This window comes from Pseudorasbora parva, chromosome 4 (genome assembly GCF_024679245.1).
Source record: "Pseudorasbora parva isolate DD20220531a chromosome 4, ASM2467924v1, whole genome shotgun sequence".
NCBI classification, from domain to species: domain Eukaryota; kingdom Metazoa; phylum Chordata; class Actinopteri; order Cypriniformes; family Gobionidae; genus Pseudorasbora; species Pseudorasbora parva.
The window spans coordinates 10,230,271-10,257,840 of record NC_090175.1 but is presented as its reverse complement, the minus strand read 5'-3'; the positions used below and the strand labels follow the sequence as shown (position 1 = coordinate 10,257,840).

Below are 27,570 nucleotides of genomic sequence, written 5' to 3'. Positions count from 1 at the left end.
TGTGATATTATAGATCTATTTTACTGCAGGGTGCAACAAGTGTTTTATAAGCAGCAGCCGGGTGACCGCACAGAACATTATCTCATCATTTTCAACACACTCAAATGTGTCTGATATGATAAAACAGCGCTGCGTTACCACACACACACACACACACACACACACACACACACACATAAGTGGAAGAAGCAGAAGCGGCCACAGTGGAGGAATAAAAGCTCAGCGATATGGTGAAGTCAGCACACTGTGCTTGTAACAGTAGGCCTACTAATTGTTTTGGATTCAACGCATTCACACCGATCGCTTCACTAACTGTTGCCGCCTCACACCAAAGCTTTTTCTTTCGGTGTGATTTTCAACCTCTCGTATGCACGTAAGTATTCAGTCTCTTGACTGAACTCTGACTCTCTCAGAGCTGCTTATTTAAATTTTTTACTTCTGTTATTTCTGAAGTGTACAGACCTGAACCGCAAAGTTAAATAAATAAATAAATAAATTAAAGTAAAAATATATATTACGGTCAAAGTATTTTGAGAAAAAAGTAAAAATATTTCGACTTTATTCTTGAAATATTTCGACTTTAATCTCAAAATTCCAGATGTTTTTTTTTTTTTACTTTGCGGTTCAGGGCTTCTGTAGAAGTGTGTGTTATAGGCCTGTTGTTTGCTGACTTAATGTTTAGGTTTTCTTATTATTGCTAAACAAAGTGAACATAATTTGATTGTTATGCCGATATCAGCCATAGACAGTAAAAGAAATGGACTGAGCGTTCCCATTGACGTCAACGGCGAAATAATGAAGTCAACCTAGGAGCACTCACTTCCTGATGGCTGAGCGAACTGCGCCGGCTCAGACTGAGCTTGACGACGTAGATGTGACGTGAGCCTCCTGTCTGACAGCTGTAGGTCTTCTAGTAGATGTGGAAAGTGAAATCTGAATCACGTTGTTCAAATGTTTTCTCCCGTTGCTTTTGGCTCACTATGAGCTTCTCCCCATTCTTCCCCCTCGACTTTATCAGACTTTATGTCTCCACGTCCCCCCGACTGTCTCATAGACAGTAAAAGATTGCCTGCGAGCGTCTCCTCAGGTCTATACGGTAATTTCTCAACTGTGCGACAGAGTCGCGTTGGTTATGATGCAATCGTTAGCCTATTTTTACAAAAACAGCTTCTGCGGGGCGATAGTGTAAGATACAAGGTAACGGAGCCTTTTATACATTGTCGTGTTTCTTTAGAAATAAACAATGGACAAATGTCTTTAAACGTCTCAGATGTAAAGTTATTCACTGTCAAAGTGACTCAAAAATGAATGGGAGTCAATGGGATGCTAACAGCAGGTGATGGCTTGGTTAGCAACGGCCGCCCCTATGGGTGGAACGCTTTCCGAGCGCTAGATTACCCCCTTGGTATCAGCGAACAGAGCGAGTGGCTGAGAGCAATGACACTAGATTTAAGATGACATACGTCACAACCAAACGTTAGCGATTGGTTATGGCAGATACGAAGTGGCTCTGGGAAGATCCACGTTTTAAACTTCAACAGAGTAGGCTTACTGCCGGATGTTAACACTGTTAATGTAGAGTGGCCAGACTCTTTGTACAAAGTCTGTTAGGACCAGGCTTACCTGCTATCCGAAATTTCCCACTTGCAAAGTCGTAATAACAAGCTCATCATCGCATTCGAGATAGGGCGGACTACAAAACCTGTATTTAAGATAATTATGATAACATGTGAAGGAAGCATAATGCTGCTCTAAAGACGGATCAGAATGTGAATTTTTCCACCTCTGAGGAAATTGCACATGGGAGTGAACATTTGGCATGAACTCGGGGCACATCAATCAACCCAGACCTCAGCGAGACGGATCATTTCACTAACAAAATATCAGCAAGTCCTGCTTCCAATTAGCATTAACGTAAAAAAAAAAAAACTTTAACCTCACGCTTTATGGCAACATCACATGCGGTCACCATGCGAACGTAACCTCTGGAGCTCACTGCGGTCTGAAGTGGGACATTTAATTTGGGATATTCCAACCTCGTCTGGAACGCAGCATAAGTGGGTTAACAAATAAGTAGTAAAAATGTAAACACCACTTTGGAAGAAAAAATGTGTATTATGTAGTGTGAAGTCTGATGTTTGAAATAAGGGCTCACTAACTTTAATGTGTCCCATGGGCGTTGGAACCATTCTGTGTGTGTGGGACAAGACCCACCCACTTTTTAAGACCCATGATATTGGACCCACTCAGAAAGAAAGAAAGAAAGAGAGCTTTATTGCCAAGTGTGCTTTCACACACAAGGAATTTTTTTTGGTGCTGAAGCTTCCAGTGCACATTCTAAGAATTCTAAGAATAAAAATATGAAGAAAAATATGAACAGTATAAGGCCACGGTTACGTTTAGTCAGAAGACATAGATTATGAGCATTTACAGTATTTGGGTGGAGAGAATAAATATAAATAATAAATAATATAAGTAATATAAGTTACTTATATTAACTCACTCACTTTTATCGTCTCTAATTCAGCACGTCTGCTTATATTGACTACCCCTTAACCGAGAAACGTATTATTAAACACATGTTAAAAGCTTTATTTCCCCTTTTCTAATATTTTCTCTTTTTTATTGAAAATAAATACCTTTCCGATCTGATATGTGATGGGGAGAGGGAGTAGAGCGAGTGTGGCAAAAGCCGGATTCGAACCTCTGATTGATTTGCGTCAAAACTTGATGCCATGCATCTTACCCCTACTCTAAAAAAAAAATACAGTGATTTCTGTAATTTTATCTGGTCCAATCAATCGTTTAGTAAACGATACTTTTTCTGTCTGGACACGGAGCATTAAAAACATGCAACTTGTTCATTATCATTAGCTGTGAAACTGTTGATTTCTATGATGAATAAAGCCTTTTTATTAGACTATTGGTATTGACTGGTTTGAGGTCTTTTTTGGTACAGGAAAGGGATATGGCCCTTTCAACAAAAAAAACATTTCCCCACCGATCATATTTTGCCTTAGCCGCTACTGACCCACCAGGTTTTTATTTGCTTCCGATGCCCATGCTGTGTCCTATGGTGTGACATAGAAATAATTAAGAATATGGTGGTGTCACACCAAAGGACATCAGAAATTAACACTTTTATCCAAAAAAGTTAAATATTCGAACAATTCGGAGATGATGTGCACGTTTTATGGGCTACACAGTAACACAACCTTCAATGGGGTCCTTCAACTAATTAAACTAAGCGGAATTGCCCATTTTAAAATCAGAGTATGGTGTCAGAGGACATGGGGTGAATCCGAAATCTGCCCCTAAACCCTCATTCACTATTCCCTACTTTAGTCCACTAATACAGTTCACTTAAAGGAGTGAATGAAAACAAGTGAGTGAATTCGGACAGCCGTGGTGCGTACATCCGCCATTGCGGTGCATTGTGGGATAGAGTGAGTGCACTCAATAACTTCCACTATTGTTTCAGACACCACTACAAATGACTGTCCCCTAAAATAATGCCCTATTTAAGGGTACAGGGGGCGATTTCGGATTCAGCCATGGTTTTCAGTGACAAAATGTATCAAGTTACTACATTTTCAGAACAAAAATATATTGCCATTTACAAAAATGTACTAAGCCATGCTCGAGACATAGTCATACCATAGGAACATTTTGAAATGTGGCTCAAAAATAAAAATAATCTAGTAACAACGCTTTTTCAAAGTTTTTATATCAACAGGTCAATACAAAGAAATGTTCAACCATCTACTGTATTTACATGATGACCAGTTTGGGTTAAGTTACTCTAAAAAAAAGTAAGTAATTACTAGTTACTAAATACATCGTCAACCGTGTAATTAAATTAGCGTACAAATTACTCTCTCCAAAAAGTATTTAATTACTTATTACTTTCTAAATCTAAAGAACTTTCTAAAGGCGATAGACATGAAATGACTCTTTTAATTAATTCAAATGAATAATATTAAGCTACATAAAGGATTTGTATTAACGGACCAAAGTATTACAAATATGAAAAGGATAGGCCTACATAAAAACAAATGTTGTTAATGTTAACAAATATCAATTTCACTATTCTATTATATACAATTGTTCTACAGTCTACTGTATTTAGTTTACATCAAAAGTAAATTACAGAAGAAATAAGAGTAATACCTTACTTTACTTTTGAGTGAAAAGTAATTTAGTCAAGTGAAAAGTAATTTAATTACAGTAATTACTTAGTAACTAGTTACACCCAACACCATTTATGACAATAATAAGGCTGTATACATTTTTTTACTTGTGTCAAAATGCCATGTCATGTCAACAACCTAAGTATCTACTAGTGACGAAGCTGTTGTTGTGACGTCATCAACATGGCGGCACTCATGAGTGGCCGACCCGCTCTACGTAAAATTAAACGGCATTTTCCAAGTTCAAGATTAAAGAGTCTTCATCTCATGTGAGGTTTCTATTCGTATTTCTATTAATTTCACAAATTAAACATTTAACAATGAATGTGACTTAAATGCAAGCCCTTAAATAACCTTATCTGGCGGTCTTGTTAAGTCAGTGGACTTTTAACCTCTGTCACCGCTTCTAACAGTGATTCGCTTACATTAGCTCGTTTCTTTATGTATCTAAGATCAATGCATGTTTAACACCAAACAAAAACTGTTTTGCTGTTGCTGAGTTACATAGAGGACTCGCGTTGCACTTGTGAAAAGAAAGACGCATGTCAAAGTGAAAGAGCTCCGTCCACTGGCTGCATGGGCGGTGTGTGTGCGTGTGTGTGTGAGAGAGAGACAGAGTGAGTGAGTGTGTGTGTGTGTGTGCGCGTGTGTGTTTGTGCGCGCGCGTTTTCTATAGCAGATTTGATCAGTGCGTTCACGGAGGAAGACGCCTTCTTTGCGCACTCATGGATTAATATCCAACTGGAGTAATTAATATAGGATTTGTACCTCGATGACATACTACAAGGACTTTCCCATATCGAGAACATGTGAACTTCACGCAACTGTTGTGGTTGGCCTAACGTTACCAACAAGCTCGCTTCGATGATTTTAATGACCCTCTTCCTCGCCTTCATCGTAGGATTTTGGAATAGGCCACCAAAACTAAAAGCAAAGGTAGGAAATGTAATGCACTTTGCATTTGCATTGCAATCCAGAGTGTGTCAATTTAAAGCATAAGTCGATGGTTATTATGCATGGCCCATCCATTTTAAGTGAACTGTCAGATTATCTACAAAACAACAATACGAATCATGTTGTAAATATACGTCGAAAAGCATGACTGTAAAACGTCACAAATATGTGCAGGAAAGACATTCTTACTTGTTTATAAATATTTTAAAAGAAAGAAGGCTCAAATACTACAGCCTAAATATATTGTTTATAGATCTGTTTTACGGCAATATAGCCTACGCCATGGCATTTTTGCAACTTTTACAAATATTATCAGCAGACTATAATGCGCAAATTGTGCACCAGCGCGTTAAATACAACGTACACATACTTTAAGGTTCGCATGTTAGTCAAATGAAAGGTAATGACTCAAACAAATCTACAGGTGCACACGCACTGGCACGCTTTACATTTGCACGTAGCATACTCCAAAATGACACTATTTCAAATAGACTCGTTCGTGAAATAGATATATTTGATATGGCAAGCCATTTCAATATCTAGCATATTTGGGTAGGCCTACTCTTTCTATGAATACCGTGCATATAATAGCTGTCTCCCAAATGACACATTATACACTATGTACACAACCGTGTAGTGCATGAACTTTACATGGTTATTTTTTAATTTTGTCTGCACATCAGTTAAGTGCACTAAGAGTCCAATATTCCACACTTACTTTACCCCGTTAATTTAGTGCATCATCCGGGTATTTAAAGTGCACTTTTTCTTTGTGGAATTTTCAGTGAACAACACACTATTCGCAGTACTTATACTTAGAAAACGTCTTAGAACAATGCATACATATGCAAATTGGGATGCACCTAATGAATTATAGCTCCATAGCTTTTATAAACATATTTATGAAGACTCATTGAGACCTATACTGCATTATTTTACACACACACAAATATATATATATATATATATATATATATATATATATATATATATATATATATATATATATATATATATATATAATTATAAATCATGCATTTGCTTTTTCAATGCTCATAATCTATTATACACTGATTTACAAGTATTCAATTTGGTTTCATGAATGTAATTATAAAGATGCAATCTGCATTGCTATATTGTTATTTTATTGTTACAATGACTTTTTAGTAATTCAGATTTATTTCTGTCAAATGAGTGAAAATATTGTTATTAATAGCTGTGCAAATACTATTTGTGAGTAATAATACAGTTACTAACCTCTATAAATGCATCATTGATGGCTTTAAATAAAGTGAAACACAAAATGCGATTTTCCTAAAGCAGATTTTAAGAAATCATAAAGATGATGTGCTCATTATACTGTAATAACATTCGTAGAAATTTGAAGGAAAGAGGTGGGAACTGGCGAACGTTCAACAACTTTAATTCAAAATAAATAAACAAAACGAAAGTAAACCGTGGGCAACCCCTCACGGACGACTGCCCGCACACACATAACAAACCATAAACAAAACTCAACGTAAAGTCCAGGCCTGGTCCTCTCTCGTCTTCCACTGTCTATGCTCCTCCTTTTATACTCCCGTCACTCCGCCGTGGTGAGACGAGACCAGTGTGTCGCGCAGCTGGCGCTCATTATCACTCCTAGCCACCGGACCGCTCTTACGGTCCCTCACCTCGCTGCTTGCCACATATACATTTTAAGTTGTTTACTTTTAAATGTAACTAATGAACAATAATCCCTGTAATAAATAATGACCCCCCCAGAAATCATTAATAAAAACATGTATTTTTATGTTACATACTAGAAAACACTGCAACAATATTCAAGTATAGTTTCAAACTGCTATAAGCAATACCATAGATTTTAGGAGATTTTATTTAGGAGATAGATTTTAATAAATCAAAATTACCATTCATGACCTCTCTCTAATGCAAACATTATCTATTAAATACATAATTGATAACTAACTGGTACAAACAAGTGTCTCTGAAACTTTTTTATATTTCATCATTTATAAATCACTGTACAATGGATTATGAGCATGCGCATTGAAAAAGCCATTATAAAAAATAATATAAATTTAACTATAACTGTTCTTATAATGCAGTATAGGTCTCAATGATTTGTCTTATTTATTAAATAGTAATCCTTGCCTATAAATAACTATATTAGTATACAATATAATTAATTGAGCATAAACTTGATACACAGTGTTGGGAAAGAACTAGTTACATGTAATGGTGTTACGTAATTTAATTATAAAATAAATTTAACTGTAATCCGGTACAGTTACTGAAAAAAAAAACTGTAATTAAATTACAGTTACTTATAAAAATGTTAACGATTACAAAGGGGGTTACATCCGAATATTTTCTGTAAAAAAGCTAGAATATGTTGAATAATATTAATTTGTAGCGTTGCCTGTTTTTGATGTGCACAATGCCTCCTGGCATTTGAAGGCTGTTCACTAAATCAATGCTAGTCTGATGCTTTTGATTGGTTCTGTTGTTTGAGTTTGCCGCTAAAAGCTTTAGGCTACAATCTGTCTGAGAGTTGCTAACATGGCGAGTGATCAAAATGCGAAATTTAAAGATCATTTAATAGAGTACTTAGACAAGGGCGCAAATTTAACAGTTCAGTGCAAAATATGTTTGCCAACTATTAAAATGCTATCGACATTGCAGGTTTCTATGTATGATGAATGTTAACCTTAAGCACCATCTAGTAGACAAATCTCTCTATTAGTTTGTCCCGTTTTGACTTGCAAAATAGAACAATTTAACTACACAACAATGGGTCATTGAGTCCAAATATTTCAGGTGGAATATAACTTCATTTAAAAACAAAACAAAAACAAAACCATGTATGTTATGACACTGCCAGTGAGAATGAAACTGGAATCAATTGTTGCTTCTGTTAGTGAGAAGTCAATATCAGGTCTTATATAGTATAATGTTTTCCCTTCACACACACTTAGTGGTAAAATAATAGTATGCAGATTTTTTTTATATCAGTAAAAAGAAAAAGATGTATCATTTTTTAGGAAAGTAATCAAATGTTAAATTTTTTCTAGAGTATCCTTCCCAACAATGATTATAAACAAATGTATAATGATTACTGTAGTAACTACTTAAATATTGAATGCGTAAGTGCTAAAATGTAATGAAAAGTTATTAGTGAAAGTGAAATTGATACTGATTACTAGTAATGAACAAAAAGAAGTATCAGTAGCATAAAGATACTAGACAGGTTTGAGGAAGAAATGGCTTGCCAGAAATGTGTTTGTTTTACAAGAGTATTGCCTTGCCAGCGTTTCTCAATTAATAACTGTGTACAAGTGGTTTATGATCAGCTGTAATTTAAATGCTTGTGTGTTATTTACAATAGTTCAGTATTTTTGTTTTAGTTTCCACATACTGTGCACTTTGTTTACTGGAACTGGTATTCTTTCTAACAAGTGAAAGAATCACTTCTTCATCTGTGAGGAATTTCTGCAGCCTTCTTTGTACTGTTTTTTTTTTTTAAAGTCTGTGATTTCTTACAGAGAACTGGAAGATGTGTTTGTAACCCTTGGTGCAATGAGATTCGCATGGAATGCCTTTTGAACTCAGAGGTTTGGAATTCTATCTTAATTCTGAGGTATATCTAAGAAATTAGACTGCTTATTTATTTTGCTGATTGCTGTGTAAATCTGGTACACTCACAGAGTGGGTTGCTAAAACCAGTTGTACTAAAAATAAAAATAAAATAAAAAAGTCTGTATGAGACATTAAACAATTCTTGAAACAAAAAAAAACAGAAGTTGTTTTGGCCATTAGAAGTTGTGTAATATGACAATATATAACACGTGACTACTTTTCCTGACCTGCCTTTATGAAAGACAGATCTGCATTCATTATATATTCACTCTAGCACGTCTAGAATAAAACTTGCATTTGTCTAATTGGACTTTTGACTCTCTATAGTTCTTGAGGTTATAATTGTTGAGATATAGCCATGTGACAATGTTACCATGTGATCGATGAGAGCCGTCTGACGCACTAGATGTATTGATGCATCTGAGATTTCTCAAGTTCAATTTAAATGGCCCTTTATCTGTTGCCGGCCTACTAACAGAGTGCATTAGATAAGTGTGTATGTCCTCTAAGCACTAGTAATGTAATCCTCACAGGACGAATATGAATCAACTACGAGAGCAATTTCTGCCTCTGTGTCTGGAGCAAACAACACTATTGTGTAGAATTGGCACAAAGTTGGCCTTTTAAAGTTTCTCACAAAGAAAAGGGCGGAGAACTGCTGACCTTGAAAGTGTTAGATAATAGAATTGAAATCTAAATCTTATATCACAATTGTGGTGGAAAAAACAAACACTGTAGCTTAGTTTGAATTGTTTATGTCTTGATTTAGGTCATTTATATAACCAGCATACTCACTGTATAGTCTCTGTTTCAAATCACTGATCAAGCCTGAAGGCTGTTCCAAAAGGTTATTCGCTCTTGGAAAAGGTTTAATGGGGTTTTATATAGCAGTGTTTCCCAATCCTGTGCACATTTTGCATGTCACCCTTTTCTAGGGATGGGTACCGAAACCCGGTATTAAAGGGGTGGTTCCGTGGTTTTTCTCTAGGCTTGGTTGTGTTTATGGGGTGCAGTATAACATGTTTTAATACTTATTTTTCTTTAAAACGCCATATTTTTCTTCTATTCTCCCTTTATTCCACACCGCTGTCTCCACTGTCCTTTGAACGGCTCGTCTGCTTCCTGCTTCTAGAAGCCCATCCCTCTGAAATACGCAATGGTCTTAGATTGGTTAGATGGCCAAATATAGTTTCCTGTATTTTTATTGGCTGAAGTGCCACAGGTTGTCCTGGAAACGCCATGCCCCTCACCATTACGGACAGAAGGCACATCTGCGGAGACTAGCGAGGGTTTATGATGTCACCAACCCAGGAAGAAGCTCGCTGTAGTCCAAACCGGCCATTTTTGTAGGCAATAAACTGCCGTAACTTTAAAAGACAATATCTCCGTTTGCATTGAACTTTCAGCGCTGTAACTGCAGATACTGTTTATACTCAAGCAGCAACATTACACACTAACTAAAGTTAAAAAAGTCCCAAGCCCCTGGTGCTAAATTATGAAAGACACCAGTATCGATAAGCTCTGACGCTATCGGTTTTGTAATGAAGAAAAATACACTTACTATTTATTATCACTACATAAACGTTATATTGCGAACTGTAAATTGCCAGCCGTTTCTAACCATGTTACATTGTTGCTAGTTGCAAATCAGAAGAGAGAGAGAGAGAGAGAGAGAGAGAGAGAGAGAGAGAGAGAGAGAGAGAGAGATGCAGAGAGAGAGATGCAGAGAGAGAGAGAGAGAGAGAGAGAGAGATGCAGAGAGAGAGAGAGAGAGAGAGAGAGAGAGATGCAGAGAGAGAGAGAGAGAGAGAGAGAGAGAAGAGAGAGAGAGAGAGAGAGAGAGAGAGAGAGAGAGAGAGATGCAGGAGAGAGAGAGAGAGAGAGAGAGAGAGAGAGAGAGAGAGAGAGAGAGAGAGAGAGAGAGAAGATGCAGAGAGAGATGCAGAGAGAGAGAGAGAGAGAGAGAGAGAGAGAGAGAGAGAGAGAGAGAGAGAGAGAGAGAGAGAGAGAGAGAGAGAGAGAGTTGCAGAAGCCACAGCGCACAACATGAACAGTCCATGTTAATGAGTGATGACGATGGCCAACAAAAGTTTAGTCTGGTTCTACTTCAGGCCTGTGATATTAATCTAATTGTATTTTCGATTTTGGTTGCCAAGGGTTATAAATAGAAGAGGTAAAACTATTAAAAACTATTCCGCGTTCCGTTATTGCGCAATTTCTTTCCTTCACATCGGTGAGTATTGTAAAAAGCAGTCTCCTATGTCCACTAAATTGCGAGACGTGTTTGATAATAAATAGATAGAGCTATTAAAAGCACAAGAATCCGTGCAAGAGTTTCCAACTTCAAGGTGGCTTATGTGTGTGCGCATTGAAACCAACCACAACTCTCTCACATTATAGTACTTTAGGCTTCATGCGCGCGTCCTAAACAGCCTATGTTTAGCCTCACTTAAACACAGTTTATGTCTTCAATGGGCATTAATAGTTGGGAGAAAATATTATGTATATTATTAAATCTGCATTCGGTCTTAAACGGGCAGCGTCTAAGGCTGCATTTACACTGCTGGTCTTGATGCACAAATCCGATCTGGTGACTATATCCGATTTTTTTGATGACCCACTTACACCATCTTTTAAAAAGCGACCCGTATCCGATATTTGCATTTACACTGGACACTGGGAAAACAGCCCAAGACGTTCTTAACCGGAAAAGGAAGTACAAACGCGATATGCAATGGACGCAGATAAAATGATTATTCAATGTTTTGCTGTCTGCATTTTTCCACACATCTTTAAAGATCAGCAAAACATTTCTCTCGTAAGGCGGAGAAAAAGAGGGGAGCCACGAAGAATGCCATTAAAGGTGCACTATGCAACTTTCCGCCCACTGGAGGGCGCCTATTCAAAACAAAAGCGTAGTTTGATGATGCAGAGCGCAGCATCTTGGGACATGTGGTCTTCACCTCACAGCCGGTGGAAAATAGGACTCGGGCAGAAATCATGTTGATGGATGCGGTTATTAACGTTACTGTAGTGAAGCAGAGCAGGACCGAGTGTTGAGGAGCTGAGCACGGCCGCTGGAGCGATTGTTACACACACACACGGCTCGCGAACACCGGGACTTTTATTATGACGGGACGGGGCACAGTCAGTGCCTGCACTGATCCGCTCTTCCGGTTATGATTATGAGGTAATGCAGCTCTGTTGATCATATTAAATACATTTAAGTGTGTTTAAAACGATGTTATGACGTTACTCCGTGCGTTCGCTTGTTCACACTGCTAAGAGTAAAGCGCTCCTGCCAAATTAAACCCGAAACCGAGAGTAGTGCAGATATGACGCATGGACAGGCGACGCCCTCAGACGCATGCTGACACGTCCCGGTCTTTAGTTAAAATAGCAATTTTCTCACAATTTACAAATAGTTGGAAACATTTGGGATATTTTAGGGACTCAACTGAACAAAATATATAACACCGGCCTATTGGTTTTTGGATTATTTTACTGCAGAAATACTACATAGTGCACCTTTAATGTGAATCAAACAACAAAAGGCGAAGAGAAAGAAACTCGCAGCTTTAAAAAGCATGAATCTATTCATTTGTACAGTCAAAACTATAAAGTGTGTTAAGCCGTTTCTCAATATGCTTTCTTGTCTGTACTTGTGTTCTCTAATGGACTTGTGAATCGTCATCAGTCACTGCCTCTGTTCTGTTGCAACGAGGGGGAGAGGACGCTGGCGTTATCTGTTCGCCGCTTCTCCACCCGAATCAGGTTAAAGGGGTACTTCAGCGCTGGAAAGATCAATCTGTATATAAACTGGGTCATTAATGTAGTAGAAATTGATAAAAAATATTTTTGAATTTGGTGCCTTCTAGACTGAGAAAAGACAGAACATGTATTTTTGTCTCATGGGGATGAAAGACTACAATTCCCAGAATGCTTCGCTTGCCCTGTGAGGCCATTCCCAAAGCCACCGCTACTGGATCACTTTCCCACCGCGTTCATTTGCATAAATCAGTTCAGTTAGAGATAAGACAATACAATTAAAAACTGAACGTGTTTCAATATAATGTGAGCAGAGCGAGAGTCACAGCACAAACGCTGCAGGAGTCAGATTACATTCAGGGTGCAGCAGTCGTTCACAGCGGTGTGTTTAATCTGGCTCGTTTTCAGTTCATGTCTTTGGAAGCTTAACTTTCATAGGAATTAATTTGAAGAAGTAGTTTGAGAAGTTGAGAACACTCACTTTGCTCCCGCCGGCCAACGGCTTTTTCCAGCTGTCTACATCACCAGCGGTCTCGATCTCCCTAGTTAATGTCAGGGATGATTGTTTGGTGCGGAGGGATGAAGGGATGATTGTTTGGTGCCGAGTTCTTCTCTTATTCTGCATATTGCCTCTGTGGTTGTTGGTTGAAGACATACGTGAAGTTTCGCGTGGCCACTCAGCTGATGGAATAGAACAACTTCAATGCTCCAGCATGTTTATCAGTCATTCAAGAACTAGGAGTCCTACGACGGCCTCGTTACACCCACAGAAGTGCTCGGCGAAAGTTTGTTTATTTAAGAGAGAAGAAATCATCCCTTCTATCTGGACAGCTGTGCCCCTTTCTCTTCTCTCTTACATCATCAGAGGAGGATTATTAGCACTGGAGACACTGCAACAGCGCCACACATGGAGAAAGACAGAAAACATGGAGTGGATTTCAGTCTACTCCGCCCAGTACAGAGATGCACTGCTTTATCCAACATTAAAATGGAACTGTTAAATATATAATCCCTTACAAACAAATCCTGCTTCATACAAGATCATATTCAGGATAAAAGTTTGGATATAATGTGCCTTACAGAAACCAGATTTTTTTTTCTGTTTTGAATAAGTCATTAAAGCCCTGCATTTATGCCTGAGGCCCGACGGGCCCCGACTTTTTTACGCCCCTCGGGCCGGGCTTCGAGCCAATTTTCACGTCATGCCTAAAACGCGGGCCGGGCTTCGGGCCTTTTTTTAGGCTTCTCCTTCGTTTTATATTTATTTTATCAATTAAAAGGAACAATGAGTTTTGCGCTGGTGGAAACAACACGAGACCATAATAGCTAACGCGACTGTCAAGATGGCTCGCACAGTGTTCAGAGCAGGTTTAGAGTCCGCGCCAGCAGCAGCAGCGCGCGTTTCTTCAGCGCAGCTGCTAGAGTTAAGGCCGGAGACACACTGCAAGCGTGGTGTGAGCGTGGCGTTTCTGTTGCGTGTCATCCGCGGGGCGTCTGCTGCTATTAATGTACAGGGAAGCCCTATACTTCATGTTAAATATAAATATATTGCCCATTGATACAGCAAAGACAACGTTGGCAGTAGCCGGCCCATACCATATCCACATTGACGGCAAAAGGCTACAGAATATTTCGTTCTGTATTGACTGGTTTAATATTTCAAAATCGATAATTATGTTGTTTTTTATTATTACAATTAGGCCTATCTCCATTTATGTTAACCTACAGACTTTCAAACATGAAAATGTCATTATGTGTCACAATGTGTTATGGGCTATGTTGTAGTCAGATAGATATGATGGTGCTGCAACACGCATCGCCGCAAATGACTAATGCAAGCCAACGCAAATGGCTGTAAATGAAACTTAAAATAAGTCTTAGATGCTCAAAAACACCATCATCTTCAATAAAAATGAATGAGACTAAATGATCTTACCAGTGCGCTTAGGTCGCGCTCTCTTATGTGGTATTTGAATCTGAAATAAGCTGCTGAATAAAATGCATCTTGAATCTTTTGCTTCCGTTTGCAGTAAACTCTGTTAAATGAGCATATACCCCGGGAATTGAAGATCGGATTTATATTCATTTTGCGTAGGTGTAAGGTAGGCTATAAGACAACCTGCATGTTCTTTTTTTATTATTATTTGTTTTTAGATTGTTTAGCTCCGTTTGCGAGAGCCGCGAGCAGAATCAGCCTGCCTCAGCTCGTCAAAAATGCCTTTTAGGCTACTGGTGGTAATAGTTGGCGAAATTAACTAACATTGTGATGCTTGAAGTGTTTTATGGATTTTATTATAGGCAAGACAAGTCAAGCGTTGATTTGAGAGACTAAATCGATTAAATATGCGGTTAACTCACTGTCGGCCGCTGGACGCTTTTGGTCGTCTCTTAAAAAAATTACAACTTTAATTTAACAATCAAAAAAATGCTCTAAACATTTTTCTAAATTACCTTAATAAAGAAACTAAACGAAATATAACTACTTTGACATTAAAAACAAAACAGAACTATTTTAAGGGCTGCAACAATGTAAAACAAAAAACAAAAAAACAAAAAACCAGCCTCCAGTCGGACTCGGGACGAGAATTTTGATAAGCTGTCGGACACGGGCTGGGCTAGGGCCTCAGCGTCTCGGGCCAGGGCCGGGCTAGGGCCTCAGCGTCTCGGGCCAGGGCCGGGCTAGGGCCTCAGCGTCTCGGGCCAGGGCCGGGCTAGGGCCTAGATTTGAGGCCCGTGCAGGGCTCTATAAGTCATGTCCTCCTGGTCTCTGTTATTTCAAAAGCTGGTAGCTCTGGCCGTGGTGCTGGCTAGAGGGGGATACGGGAGTGGATTTTCAAACCTCTACTGTCCTGCTACCACAAAAGAAAAATCCTGTCTCATCCCAATCCCACGAAAAAACTGGGAGAAATTCCCGTTCCAATCCCAGAAGAATGACTTCTACTCCCGTGTGTTTTTTTTGGGCCGGAATCTGTCAGTTACAGTAAAACATTCAATACAGATCACAGCATGTCCAGTTGAATACAAACACAAAATGTCTTTTTTGTTAAAGATGGCTTTTAGTTCAACACATTAAATTCCACGTATATCATCTATCAAACACGTGCATGCTCGCAGTAAATGTCTTGCAGCTGGCTTATGCGTTTTAAAGCCTTCTTTTGGGTTACTTCAGACTGCCCTAATATGTCGGGGAGCACAATTTTTCCCAGCTACAGAGTGCATGGGGGAGCCTCCTCTCTCTTATATTGGTGGTTGGCATTGGCTGATAGGAGTGTGGAGCACGTCCCATTCCCTGAACCAGCCACACCAAAGCAAACAGGAGAGCATAGAGACAGGGCTACTAGAATTGAGTTAAAAATTAAAATATATAGTTCATTTATATAAACAGTATATTTGTAATTTTCCCGGTCCCACCCACTCCTGGTAATTTGCGTAATTAATAGTGATTTTATTTCCCATCCTGAGGGATTCCCTAAAAAATGTCCGCTTCTAGTGGTGGCCTGGCTGTTTTCTATCGCAGTCATTAGGATCTATTCCCTCTGGCCCTCCCTTAGCTGTCTTCATTTAAATGTTTGGGATTGAATTGTAAGCCCATTGTAAGCGATCTCAGCTTCAGCGCGGATAGTAAGGAGCTCCGTGGTCTCGACTTGTGTCCAGTTTGCGCACATTTCTGCTTGTTTAATTTTAGTTTCTTTTGTATACGAACACTCTCTGCGTTTAAAACACCGACGAGCTCTTCTGGCACTGCAGGGTTGTATTATTGAAAAAACAAGCTCTAGGAGTCGCACGATAACTACGTACACGTTGCGGCATTAGTTTTGGCTTTTGTTCACACAGCGCTCGTCCCGGGTCGAATCCCGCAATATTACTAGGTCCCCGACCTGGGTCGAATTCGGTAATCAATCCCGGGACGTGGTTTCTTTCACACAGAAGGTGACCCGGCAATGTTCCGGGAATATTGTGGGTCCGACGTGCAGTGTGAAAGGGGCTTTGGAGATTTTAACATTCATGTCAATAATTCTTCCTGCCATTTTGCTACAGAATTCCTGCAGTTATTGGACTGCTTAAACCACACATATCAAGGGGAATATTCTTGATCTGGTTATTACTGAGTCTCTGCCTCTCTTAAGCCCTATTCGGAGGGGATTATTTGAACATGGGGAGGTGGGGGTAAAGTCATTTTACCTCAGGACGTCTGTAATATTAATGGCCAATTCGCATGAGATAAGACATCTCAGTACAACTAGCAGAAGTGAGAGGAGTCACTCGCTTTACGCACCACAGTAACCTCCTTGTCTTCATGTGTGTATGACGTTGCTGTTATCACATGAGATAACACAACATGAGCGCCAGTCTGAACTCACGTTTTATAAAACAGTTAGGTCCAGTCTAACGATACTGATTGGATTGTGTTGGTAATAGACACTTTCCTAGAGCTAAAATGAGTTGTGTGCCTCTAATAAGTGCTTTTGATCTTCTTTCTGCTTTAAATGATACGCTCGAAAATACTGGAGGTTTGCCACAGAGTTGTCCCACCACCTACAACGCAACCGAATGCTTCAAGTGCCCCCATGCTCGCAAAACGTGCTTTTTTAAACTTTTAAAAAGGAAATGATGGCATTTTACCATTCATTTGTACAGCAGGTCTATTCGAATGGGATTAGTATTACCCAGGGTCATTTTTTCAGACCTTTTTACAGAGGGTAAACGTCTCGTAACCTACACTGACTTTGTCCGTAATGATTACCGAGATGGCACATCCGGACGGGGCTAAAATCACAGAGAACCTCTGGTAATAATTACTTTGCCCCCACGTCCCCATGTTAATCTAATCCAGACCGAATAGGGCTTAAGTGCACCATTTGTGTATGATCTGGGTGTATCTGACCATGAGGCCAATTTTCCATGGAGCTGTCTTTTATGCCTTCATACATCAAGGCCAAACGTGAAATATGTTTTTGCTGCTTTCCAGAAGTTACTTATCTTGAGATCCTCCAACTGCGCCCTTGACCCCTTCCCTACAGCTCTGGTGAAAGAAAATATTACTGGCATCAGTCCCCTCATCATCATGATAATAAACCAATCCCTTCAGACCCGCACCATTGGGGACGGAGCCTGCCTGAATATCTGAGGGCTCAACAAACATTTGATGCTTTTAAAACAGGACTAAAACATACCTTTTTAGAAAGTCTTTCAATGTTTAAATTGCTTTGTGTTTAAAGGTCCCGTTCTTTGCGATTCCATCTTTCAAACTTTAGTTAGTGTGTAATGTTGCTGTTGGAGCATAAATAATACCTGTAAAATTATAAAGCTCAAAGTTCAATGCCAAGCGAGATATTTTATTTAACAGAAGTTCCCTTGCAAAGCCTACAGTGAACGGCCGGTTCGGACTACACCCCTGCACTTCCTTCAGGAATGACGTCACTAGAACCGTCTGTTGACGAGAACACGCAAAATAGGGGGCGTTGTCCTTTTGCTCTCGCAGGTCGAGAATAGGAAGCGTTGTTTTTGTAGAGTGTGTTTGTCGCCATGCCATTGAAACGCTGTTATTTTCATCCCGGAGTCAAATCACCTTTGTTTGGCCTTCCCACGGACGCTGTACGAGATCAATGGCTACAGTTTATGGTTAACTCGGTTCGAGTTAATAATCACAATTTAAAACTATGTGCAGCACATTTTGCTGAGGACTGCTTCCTCAATCTCAATCAGTTTAATGGCGGATTCGTAGAAAGATTATTCTTAAAAGATGACGCAGTTCCCTCTTTGTCTGGAGAAGGCGTTGGTTATGGTGCACAACCGGTAAGTGTATTTTATTATTTAAGTCAGTCCGTTTAACAGTTTATGTAACTCATGACACAAAGTGCAACGCTGTTTAGCTTTGTTAACTAACGTTAGATGGTAATTGAAACTAATCCGAAAAACTTAGCATATAAAAGTGTAGTAATTCATTCAGACACCATCGATTGTTGGTGTTTGTAATGATCAGTTTAAACTACTGAATAGACAGCTTACCATTCTGAAACATCCAGCAAAAGTCTTTCCTGAGCAGGTTGTAATCGATCCTCTTCGATATTCTCCAGGTCTGATTCCGGCTCAAATTGATAAGGCAATATAGACATTTTTGCAATAACATTGAGCGCGCGTATCTCCCCGTTATGGTAAGAGGCGGGACCTTTCCGTGAAACGTGCGCTAAGCTGCTGTCCAATCACAGCGCGGGACGCTCTGGCCCAATCAGACCTCGTTACGTGTTTCTGAAGGAGGGACTTCACAGAACAAGGAAATCATCAGGCCGTTTTTAGGACAGAGGAAACAGCGCTGTACAGATAAGTCAATTGTGTGAAAAATACTGTGTTTTTTTACACATGAAATATGAACTCATGTTATATTGCACACTGTAAACACAATCAAAGCTTCGAAAACACGCGAAGAACGGGACCTTTAAATTTTTGTGTTGATTTTAACTTATTTCTTAATTGCTCTAACTGCTTTATTTTATTTTTTCCTCCCTTTGTAGCACTTTGAGATTTTCTTTAAAATGTAAAGTGCTTTATAAATAAAATGTATTATTATTATTAATTCAAAGTTCACATCTAGTCAAGTACAGATGTGTCCTTGATCCGCCCCTTTTATTGAGGATGCATCGAGGGGTGACTTGTGGACTTCAGACAGGCCGGTATCCCATAATGCATCTCGCACCGACCAGCAAGCGTCATTGGTGGGTGAGAAAACCCACGTAATGTAATAATACTACTATTATTGTTTTACAAAATGTAGTTTTAAGTACTTTTCAGGCGAGAATGTACTTGTTTATTGCTCACATCTGTGGTTTATTTATAAAGAGAGCACTTATTTGATCTTGTGTTTTCGGAGTTGTGAGATCCAGTCGATCAGCGGGCTCTCAGCACTCATTAACCCCACCGAGAGCAGCCTTAACTCAGCTCTGATGTCTCCGTAGTGGTTTAACATGATATCATTGGTCTTGTGTACATCTAATGGGCGCTCTTTGGTCCTTTTGACCCTATAATTTGTTCCCTGGCTATTCGTTTTTGATCATTAAAGCGGAGATTTAACAAAAAGATACTGGGTTGTGCTTTGTCATATTTAATTTAGTTAAAGTGAAGATAATCATAAATGCACAGATACTGCGTGAATCACATATTAATATGTTTATTTATTTATTTATTTATTTTGATGTAGCTAAACCAAAAGAGTTGTGTTATATGGAGTAAAGATAATCAATGTACGCGTTGCCTGAACTATATTTGTGTGGCTACTCATATTTTAATTTTTTTTTTAATGAAAACCAAAAGAGGCCAAATGGTGTTTTAAACAAATTGTGCTTTATTGAAGCCTCAAATATACATACAGAGAAAACCGGAGTAGCACGACGAGTGATCAAGAACGCTGTTCTGTTCTCTGGAGTTCGTTCTCCTGAGTCAAACTTGGCAAGTCTGATCTAATATGTGGATGCAAGAAGTTTGCCTACTTGGTTTTGAAAACGGTCGTAGTGTTGATGTGCCTCCGGGAACAAGGTTGGGAAACACTGCTTTATAGAACACTAGGGTTCTTGACTCAGTTTAACCCTTTCCCCGCCATTGGCGGAAATTTACGTTTATTTGCGTTTTCATGGTTATACGGTAGGGGACGCTATTATGCATCTTAAAGAGTACAGAATCTCTGGATCAAAACACAGGCGAAGAAGAAGCAGCAGAAGTAAGTGATAAAAGCATTGCCTATGCACATTTTATTATTTGACCACAACACTATTTTCACCCCCCGGAAAAACTAATGTACGTCGAGTTGCTAATTTGCGAAAATCATCTTTAAAGTTGTCCAAATGAAGTCCTTAGCAATGTATATTTCTACTAATAATACATTTGATATATGTACAGTGGGAAATCTACAAAATATCTTCATGGAACATGATCTTTACTTAAAATCCTAATGATTTCTGGCATTAAAGGTGAACTATGTAGTATTTTTGCAGTAAAATATCCAAAAACCACTAGGCCAGTGTTATATATTTTGTTCAGTTGAGTACTTACAATATCCCAGAAGTTTCCAACTATTTGTAAATTGTGAGAAAATTGCTATTTTAACTAAGGAACGGGACGTTTCAGCATTGCATTTGAGGGAGTCGCCTGTCGATCGTGTCATATCTGCGCTACCCTCGGTTTCGGCTTTTATTTGGCAGGAGCGCTTTACTCTTATCAGTGTGAACAAGTGAAAGCACGGAGTAACGTCATAACATCGTTTTAAACACACTTAAATGTATCTAATATGATAAACAGAGCTCCATTACCTCAAAATCATAACCGGAAGAGCGGATCTGTGCAGGCGCCCGGCGAATGAGTCTCGTTCCGTCATAATAAAAGTCCCGGTATTCGCGAGGCGGGTATTTGTTTAACAATCGCTCCAGCAGCTGTGCTCAGGTCCATAACACTCGGTCCTGCTCTGCTTTAGACTACAGTAACGTTAATAACCGCATGCATGAACGTGATTTCTGCCCGAGTCCTATTTTCCACCGGCTGTGATGAGAAGACCACATCTCCCAAGATGCTGCGCTCACATTTTGCGTCATCAAACTACGCATTTGTTTTGCATAGGCGCCCTCCAGTGGACGAAAGCTGCATAGTGCACCTTTAAAAAAGGATAGTTTTGACCCATACAATGTATTGTTGGCTATTGCCACAAATATACCTGTTTATTGAGTGGGTTTGTGCTCCAGGGTCACTTATAAAAAAAGAACAGAAGAAAAAAAAGTTTTATTCTAGCTTGATCTATTCTTTTTTCCCACAACACTTGAATGTAAGTTTCATTAAAAAACCAATATTTTAAGTAAAAAGCTAAGAAAATGTACATTTTCATACATGTACATCACGATATCACTTATTTCTGCATCTTTTTCGCTTGTTTTGATCAGGAGATTCTGTACTTTGTACTGAAAACATGGAAAGCCGGAAAATCCCACCAATGGGGGTGAAAGAGCTAAAAGCAGAAGCTCTGTTCTTTCTATTTATATATATTGAATGTTCAGATATTTCAACGCCATCTCACAGCAATTTGTACAGTGGCATAGAACAAGCCTTCAGAATTTCTCACATTTCTCCATAAAATCACCATCAAATGTGATCCGATCTTTGTCAAAATGACGCAAATGAAAAAAGGTTACAAAACCATCTCTAAAAGTCTGGATGTTCATCAATTGTTTACAAATGGAGAGAGTTTGGCACTGTTGCTTCTCTCCCAAGGAGTGGCCGTCCACCAAAAATGACAAGATTTCAGCACAGAATCCTCAGAGGTAATAAATCAACCCTAGAGTGTCTGCTAAAGACTTACAGAAATCCCCGGCACAGTCCAATATCTCTGTGTATACATCGACTATATTTAAAACACTGGCCAGGAAGGGTGTTCATGGGAGGACTCCACGGAGGAAGCCACTGCTGTCTAGAAAAAACATTAGTGCACGTTTAATGTTCGCAAAAAGTCACTTGGACAATCCACAGAACTTCTGGCAAAATATTTTGTGGACTGATGAAACGAAAGTTGATATTAAAGCAACCAGATATTAAATGTGATGGTTCAGTTCATTATTCCTCCCCCTTCTGTTATTGTGTGCATGTTATCGTCATTAAAAATATTATTAAAAAGATATAACCTATAAATGTTTGGGTGGTTTTAGTTAAAGCAGACACTGTTTTTTCATTTGTGTCATTTTGACAAAGATCAGATTACATTTGATGACTTTATGCAGAAATGTGAGAAATTCCAAAGGCTTCAGATACTTCTTCATGCCACTGTACATATTTAAAGAGGTGGCTAATTCACACAACTTACATTTTCATTTGACTAGTGTAAACCCCAGCGATGGATAGGTCCGGCAACTATAAACAAAAGATGCTGGTAGGGAAAGAGTTAAAGGGTTAGTTCACCCAAAAATTACAATTCTGTTATCATTTTCTCACTCTCAAGTTGTTCCAAGTCAAGTTGACTTGTATGAGTTTATTTCTTCGGCTGAACACAAAGGAAGATTTTAGGAAGAATGCTTGTAACCAAGCAGATCTGTATGGAAGCCAGACAAAAAGTCAGAATTGTGATTTTTTTCTTCTTTTCTTTTTATTTAGTGTCAGAAACGGCCTTCCATAGATCTCGGCACATTGAGTAGGCCCCACTATGGTAGCCGAGATCTGCTTAGTTTAATTTAAAAGTTCTATATAAAGGGGAAATGTCTTAAATGATTGCATAATACGTTCATGTTTTGGGCTATTTAAATTTCTTTTGATGATAAAGTATGTTTACGAGCTGCTTAACCTCTTACACTCAGGGACATTTTTGGGGATTTCCGCCTGGATTTGCCCTACCCAAATTGAAAAGCTTCCCATACACACATACAGTGATCTAGGTTCAAAATGTTGGTGTCATTTTACAGGAAACCCTTTAAAGTTACATAAAACACTGCGAAAAGTGATACACATGTAAGTATATGTTGTCTAAGCCCCCCAAAAAATAGGCTAATAAAAATAAAGATTCCTCAAAATAAAATGACTTCTTTTGGACTAAATCTATGAAATGATCCCCTGATGGAACCTCTATAAGGTTTATATATGAAGCGCCTTTAAGACTCCCTGCAGAAGTTTTTCTTCTGAGGCCGTTCTTCATCTAAAAAACCTTCTTTTGGCCAAACTGCACACGGAGAAGGCGGCGATATAATGCATTAAGCTTATTGGAAAAAAAGTGAATAGTCGATTATAAACGGGAACAATATATCATGGGTTACACAAAAATATAACTTTTTTCAACATTGATAATAATGAGAAAGGGTTCTTGAGCAGAAAATTAAAATGGTTTCTGAAGAATGATGAGTAATGATGCTAAAAAATACAAAGCTAAAATTACATTTGAACATATATTCACATAGAAAACAGCTATTTGAAACTGTAATGATATTTCCATTTTCTCTGTATTTTTGATTAAATGCAGTCTCGGTGAGCACAAGAGACTTCTTTGGAAAACATTAAGATCCCAAACTTTTGAAGAGCGTTCTGAATCAGTCGAGTATAAAGTTCAGCTTTCATTCTTATGTAACGGTTTTAGATCAGTCATATGCAGCATAATCGTGTCAGTGTTGATGTGTAGAGTGAAGCCCTGAGGTATTTGGGCCAATCACAGGACATGTTGAAAGAGCAGCAGAGGAAACACAGGGATGAGGAATAACGGGCTGATGAATAAAACCAAATGTTACTCCCTGGACAACTTTAGTGGCTCATTGGTTCAAACTGCAGACACGTTTGTCATTGCAAATGGATGTGTAATGGAAGTTACGTGATTATAATTGCTTGTAATTGTTGGATAATTGAGCCTTTTACATTTTTTTGAACTGATGTTGTCATATTATGATTCTGTTTATGTATTTTGTGTGTGTTCAGCTGTCTAAGTGCTCTATTGCCCATGGCTGAAGGTCATGCAATGCAGGTCCTGCGAGACCTCCAGAATGCACTAAACGAAACGGAGGATTTATTCAGTGTAAGTGTGAAATATGATATTTTGATACATTGTGCAATTTGAAGATAAATTGCCCAATCAAACTTTTATTTTAGTTTTGTGCATGCATATCCCTGCTGTCAAATCCACATCCTAATTTCTCCTTTTCCAGAAATCTGATGCACGCTTGTACACTCCAAATATTGATCATATCAATGTAAGTTCACCTGTAGAACTCTAGGCAATTTGACAAATGATGAATTCATTGTGAAGTAACACTTGCATGTGATAGGTCAATTTTGCCTTAACTCTAATCTCTGTTTCACTGCAGGTTTGCACAAATACGTTTTTTGACTGTTTTCTGATGGAGATGAATGTTCTCTTGCATGAAGAAGACCCCACAAATCCGAAAATGGTCGAGATACAGAGAACTTTAGACCACTATACTTCAATGAACATTGTAAGTCGAAGCAATAAGCACACTGTGGTAGTATAAATGACCCATAAACATGTCTATACAACATATGAAGTATTTCTAGAAACATTAGTTTATATTAAATAACCAACCTTTGAAACAGCATTACAAGAATTTGCAATTAAAGGGTTAGTTTACACATAAATGAAAATTATACCAAAATTTACTCTTCCAGACAAACACAATCAGATATAATATCCTGGCTAATACGTTGGGTCAGAGGTCACGCTTGTTGAGGACTCTCTCTTCATTAACCCCTCGGAGTTGTGTGGAGTAATTTTATGATGGATGGATGAGCTTTTTTGGGTGTTCAAAATCCTATTTACTCTTCACTGCCATTATAAAGCTTGGACGAGCCAGGATATTTTTTAATATAACTCTGACTGTGTTCGTCTGAAAGAAGAAAGTCATACACACCTAGGATGGCTTGAGGGAGAATAAACCATGGGCTAATTTTCATTTTTGAGCAAACTTTACCTTTAACAAATATATTTACATATGTATATATACAGGAGCTGGTCATATAATTAGAATATCATCAAAAAGTTGATTCAATTCAAAAAGTGAAACTTCTATATTATATTCATTCATTACACACAGACTGATATGTTTAAAATGTTTATTTCTTTTAATTTTGATGATTATAAGTGACAACTAAGGAAAATCCCAAATTCAGTATCTCAGAAAATCTGAATATTGTGAAAGGTTCAATACTGAAGACACTTTTAGTGCCATACTCTAATCAGCTAATGAACTCAAAACACCTGCAAAGGCCTTTAAATGGTCTCTCAGTCTAGTTCTGTAGGCTACACGATCATGGGGAAGACTGCTGACTTGACAGTTGTCCAAAAGACGACCATTGACACCTTGAACAAAGAGGGCAAGACACAAAAGGTCATTTCAAAAGAGGCTGGCTGTTCACAGAGCTCTGTGTCCAAGCACATTAATAGAGAGGCGAAGGAAAGGAAAAGATGTGGTAGAAAAAAGTGTACACGCAATAGGGATAACCACACCCTGGAGAGGATTGTGAAACAAAACCCATTCGAAAATATGGGGGAGATTCACAAAGAGTGGACTGCAGCTGGAGTCAGTGCTTCAAGAACCACTGCGCACAGACGTATGAAAGACATGGGTTTCAGCTGTCTCATTCCTTCTGTCAAGCCACTGTCAAGTCAGAAGCGTCTCGCCGGGGCTAAAGACAAAAAGGACTGCTGAGTGATCCAACGTTATGTTCACTGATGAAAGTAAATTTTACATTTCCTTTGGAAATCAGGGTCCCAGAGTCTGGAGGAAGAGGGGAGAGGAGCACAATCAACGTTGCTTGAGGTCTAGTGTAAAGTTCACAGCCAGTGATGGTCTGGGGTGCCGTGTCATCGGCTGGTGTTGGTCCACTCTGTATTCTGAGGTCCAAGGTAAACGCAGCCATATACCAGGAAGTTTTAGAGCACTTCATGCTTTCTGCTGCTGACCAACTTTATGGAGATGCAGATTTCATTTTCCAACAGGACTTGGCACCTGCACACAATGCCAAAGCAACCAGTACCTGGTTCAAGGACCATTGGAATCCCTGTTCTTAATTGGCCATCACACCTGCTGACCTTAACCCCATTAAAAATCTATGTGAAGAGGAAGATGCGATATGCCAGACCACTATCTGGCCACTATCACAGCAACCTGGGCTCTCCTAACACCTGAGCAGTGCCACAGACTGATCGACTCCATGTCACGCCGTACTGCTTCAGTAATTCAGGCAAAAGGAGCCCCAACTATTGAGTGCTGTACATGCTCATACTTTTCAGTTGGACAAGACTTCTAAAAATCCTTTCTTTGTATTTTGCCTTAAGTAATATTCTTATTTTCTGAGAAACTGAATTTGGGATTTTTCCTTAGTTATCAGTTATTATCATCAAAATGAAAAGAAATACATATTTGAAATATATCAGTCTGTGTGTAATGAATAATATGGATAGTTTCACTTTTTGATGTTATTCTTTTGATGAACGTTTTGATGTTATATGACCAGCACCTGTATTATATAGGATTATCTCGGAAAACAATATGGTGGACATTTTGTGCCGTTTCAATGGCTGATTATTGTTTCAAAATAAATTGAACTTAGTCAAGAACAATTGATTCTGCATAGTATCAGAAAATGAATTGAATGTTTGATTCTTCAGTTTTGACTAATGTGCGTCCCTCTTATGTATAACAATAAATGATGCTTATGGTCGTAATGAGTTTGTGTTTTGACTGCTTACACAGATGGATGGAACAGAATATTACTGTGAACAAGAAGAACTTGCCGACCCCAAGGTTTTCTTTAAGAGGATGAATACCCTGCTCCAGAAACAGATTTCACTTTGCAATAATCCCTAAAAAGTATTGTGATTAGAATTATACTTTATCTCACTGATTGCATGTTCAATAAGCTCATTTAAAATCTTTTTTATCACTATTTATATCACTTCACTCCGAAAGTGTCACTTTGTTAATACTGTAAGAATATATTTTTTAACAAAGGGGATTTGTTAATGTCTTCTAAATGTACAGAATTAAAGGTGAAATATAGAAAATTGTAATATATATTATGTAATATAGCTTTTATCTATGGTTTTATATTCCATGCATTCTTGCATTAAAGCATGTATTATTACCATGATTAGACGTATGTTGGTTTCAGTATTGTATAACAACCACAGGCCTTATAGAACGCAACGGCTGAACTTTGAGGAGGAAAGAGCTTCAATTGTTTTGCCTCCCCAAGGAGGAATTTCCTGTGGAAGTATTCTGTGACCTCTGTTAACCCGACTACTTGACGACTAATTATGCGAAAAGTCAGTTTCAACAACTTTTTCCACTTGTGATGTTATTTCTGGGGGGTTGGGGGCTATTTCATGCATTTTTTTTTTTTTTTTTACACTTAAGTCTTTGATTCCCATGCTAAACACGGCCAAAGTTTACAAAATTAAGTTGGGCGTTAGATGGAGTATTTCTGTGGCAAAAATACTCCTTCCGGTTTCTCACAAGTTTTTTTGAGTCTCGGCCTATGTGACGTCAACGAGGGC

General features: G+C 38.6%; 1 protein-coding gene across 5 annotated transcripts; it reads left to right on the top strand.

Annotated features, from left to right (window-relative positions):
• The first annotated feature begins 187 nt into the window (after positions 1–187).
• Positions 188–27,158, top strand: il15 (interleukin 15). Of its 5 annotated transcripts, none has more exons than XM_067440829.1 (7): positions 233–373; positions 8,690–8,784; positions 23,976–24,072; positions 24,203–24,247; positions 24,362–24,490; positions 25,779–25,917; positions 26,011–26,730. In XM_067440829.1, the coding sequence occupies exons 1-7, from the start codon at positions 368–370 to the stop codon at positions 26,100–26,102; spliced, it is 603 nt and encodes a 200-aa protein (XP_067296930.1). In that variant the 5' UTR covers positions 233–367; the 3' UTR covers positions 26,103–26,730. The 5 variants fall into 5 exon arrangements, with proteins under 5 accessions (XP_067296929.1, XP_067296930.1, XP_067296928.1 ...); XM_067440827.1 differs by lacking the exon at positions 233–373 and adding an exon at positions 4,227–5,126 and having other exon boundaries at positions 25,994–26,730; XM_067440826.1 differs by lacking the exon at positions 233–373 and adding an exon at positions 4,228–5,126.
• Positions 27,159–27,570: the final 412 nt, after the last annotated feature.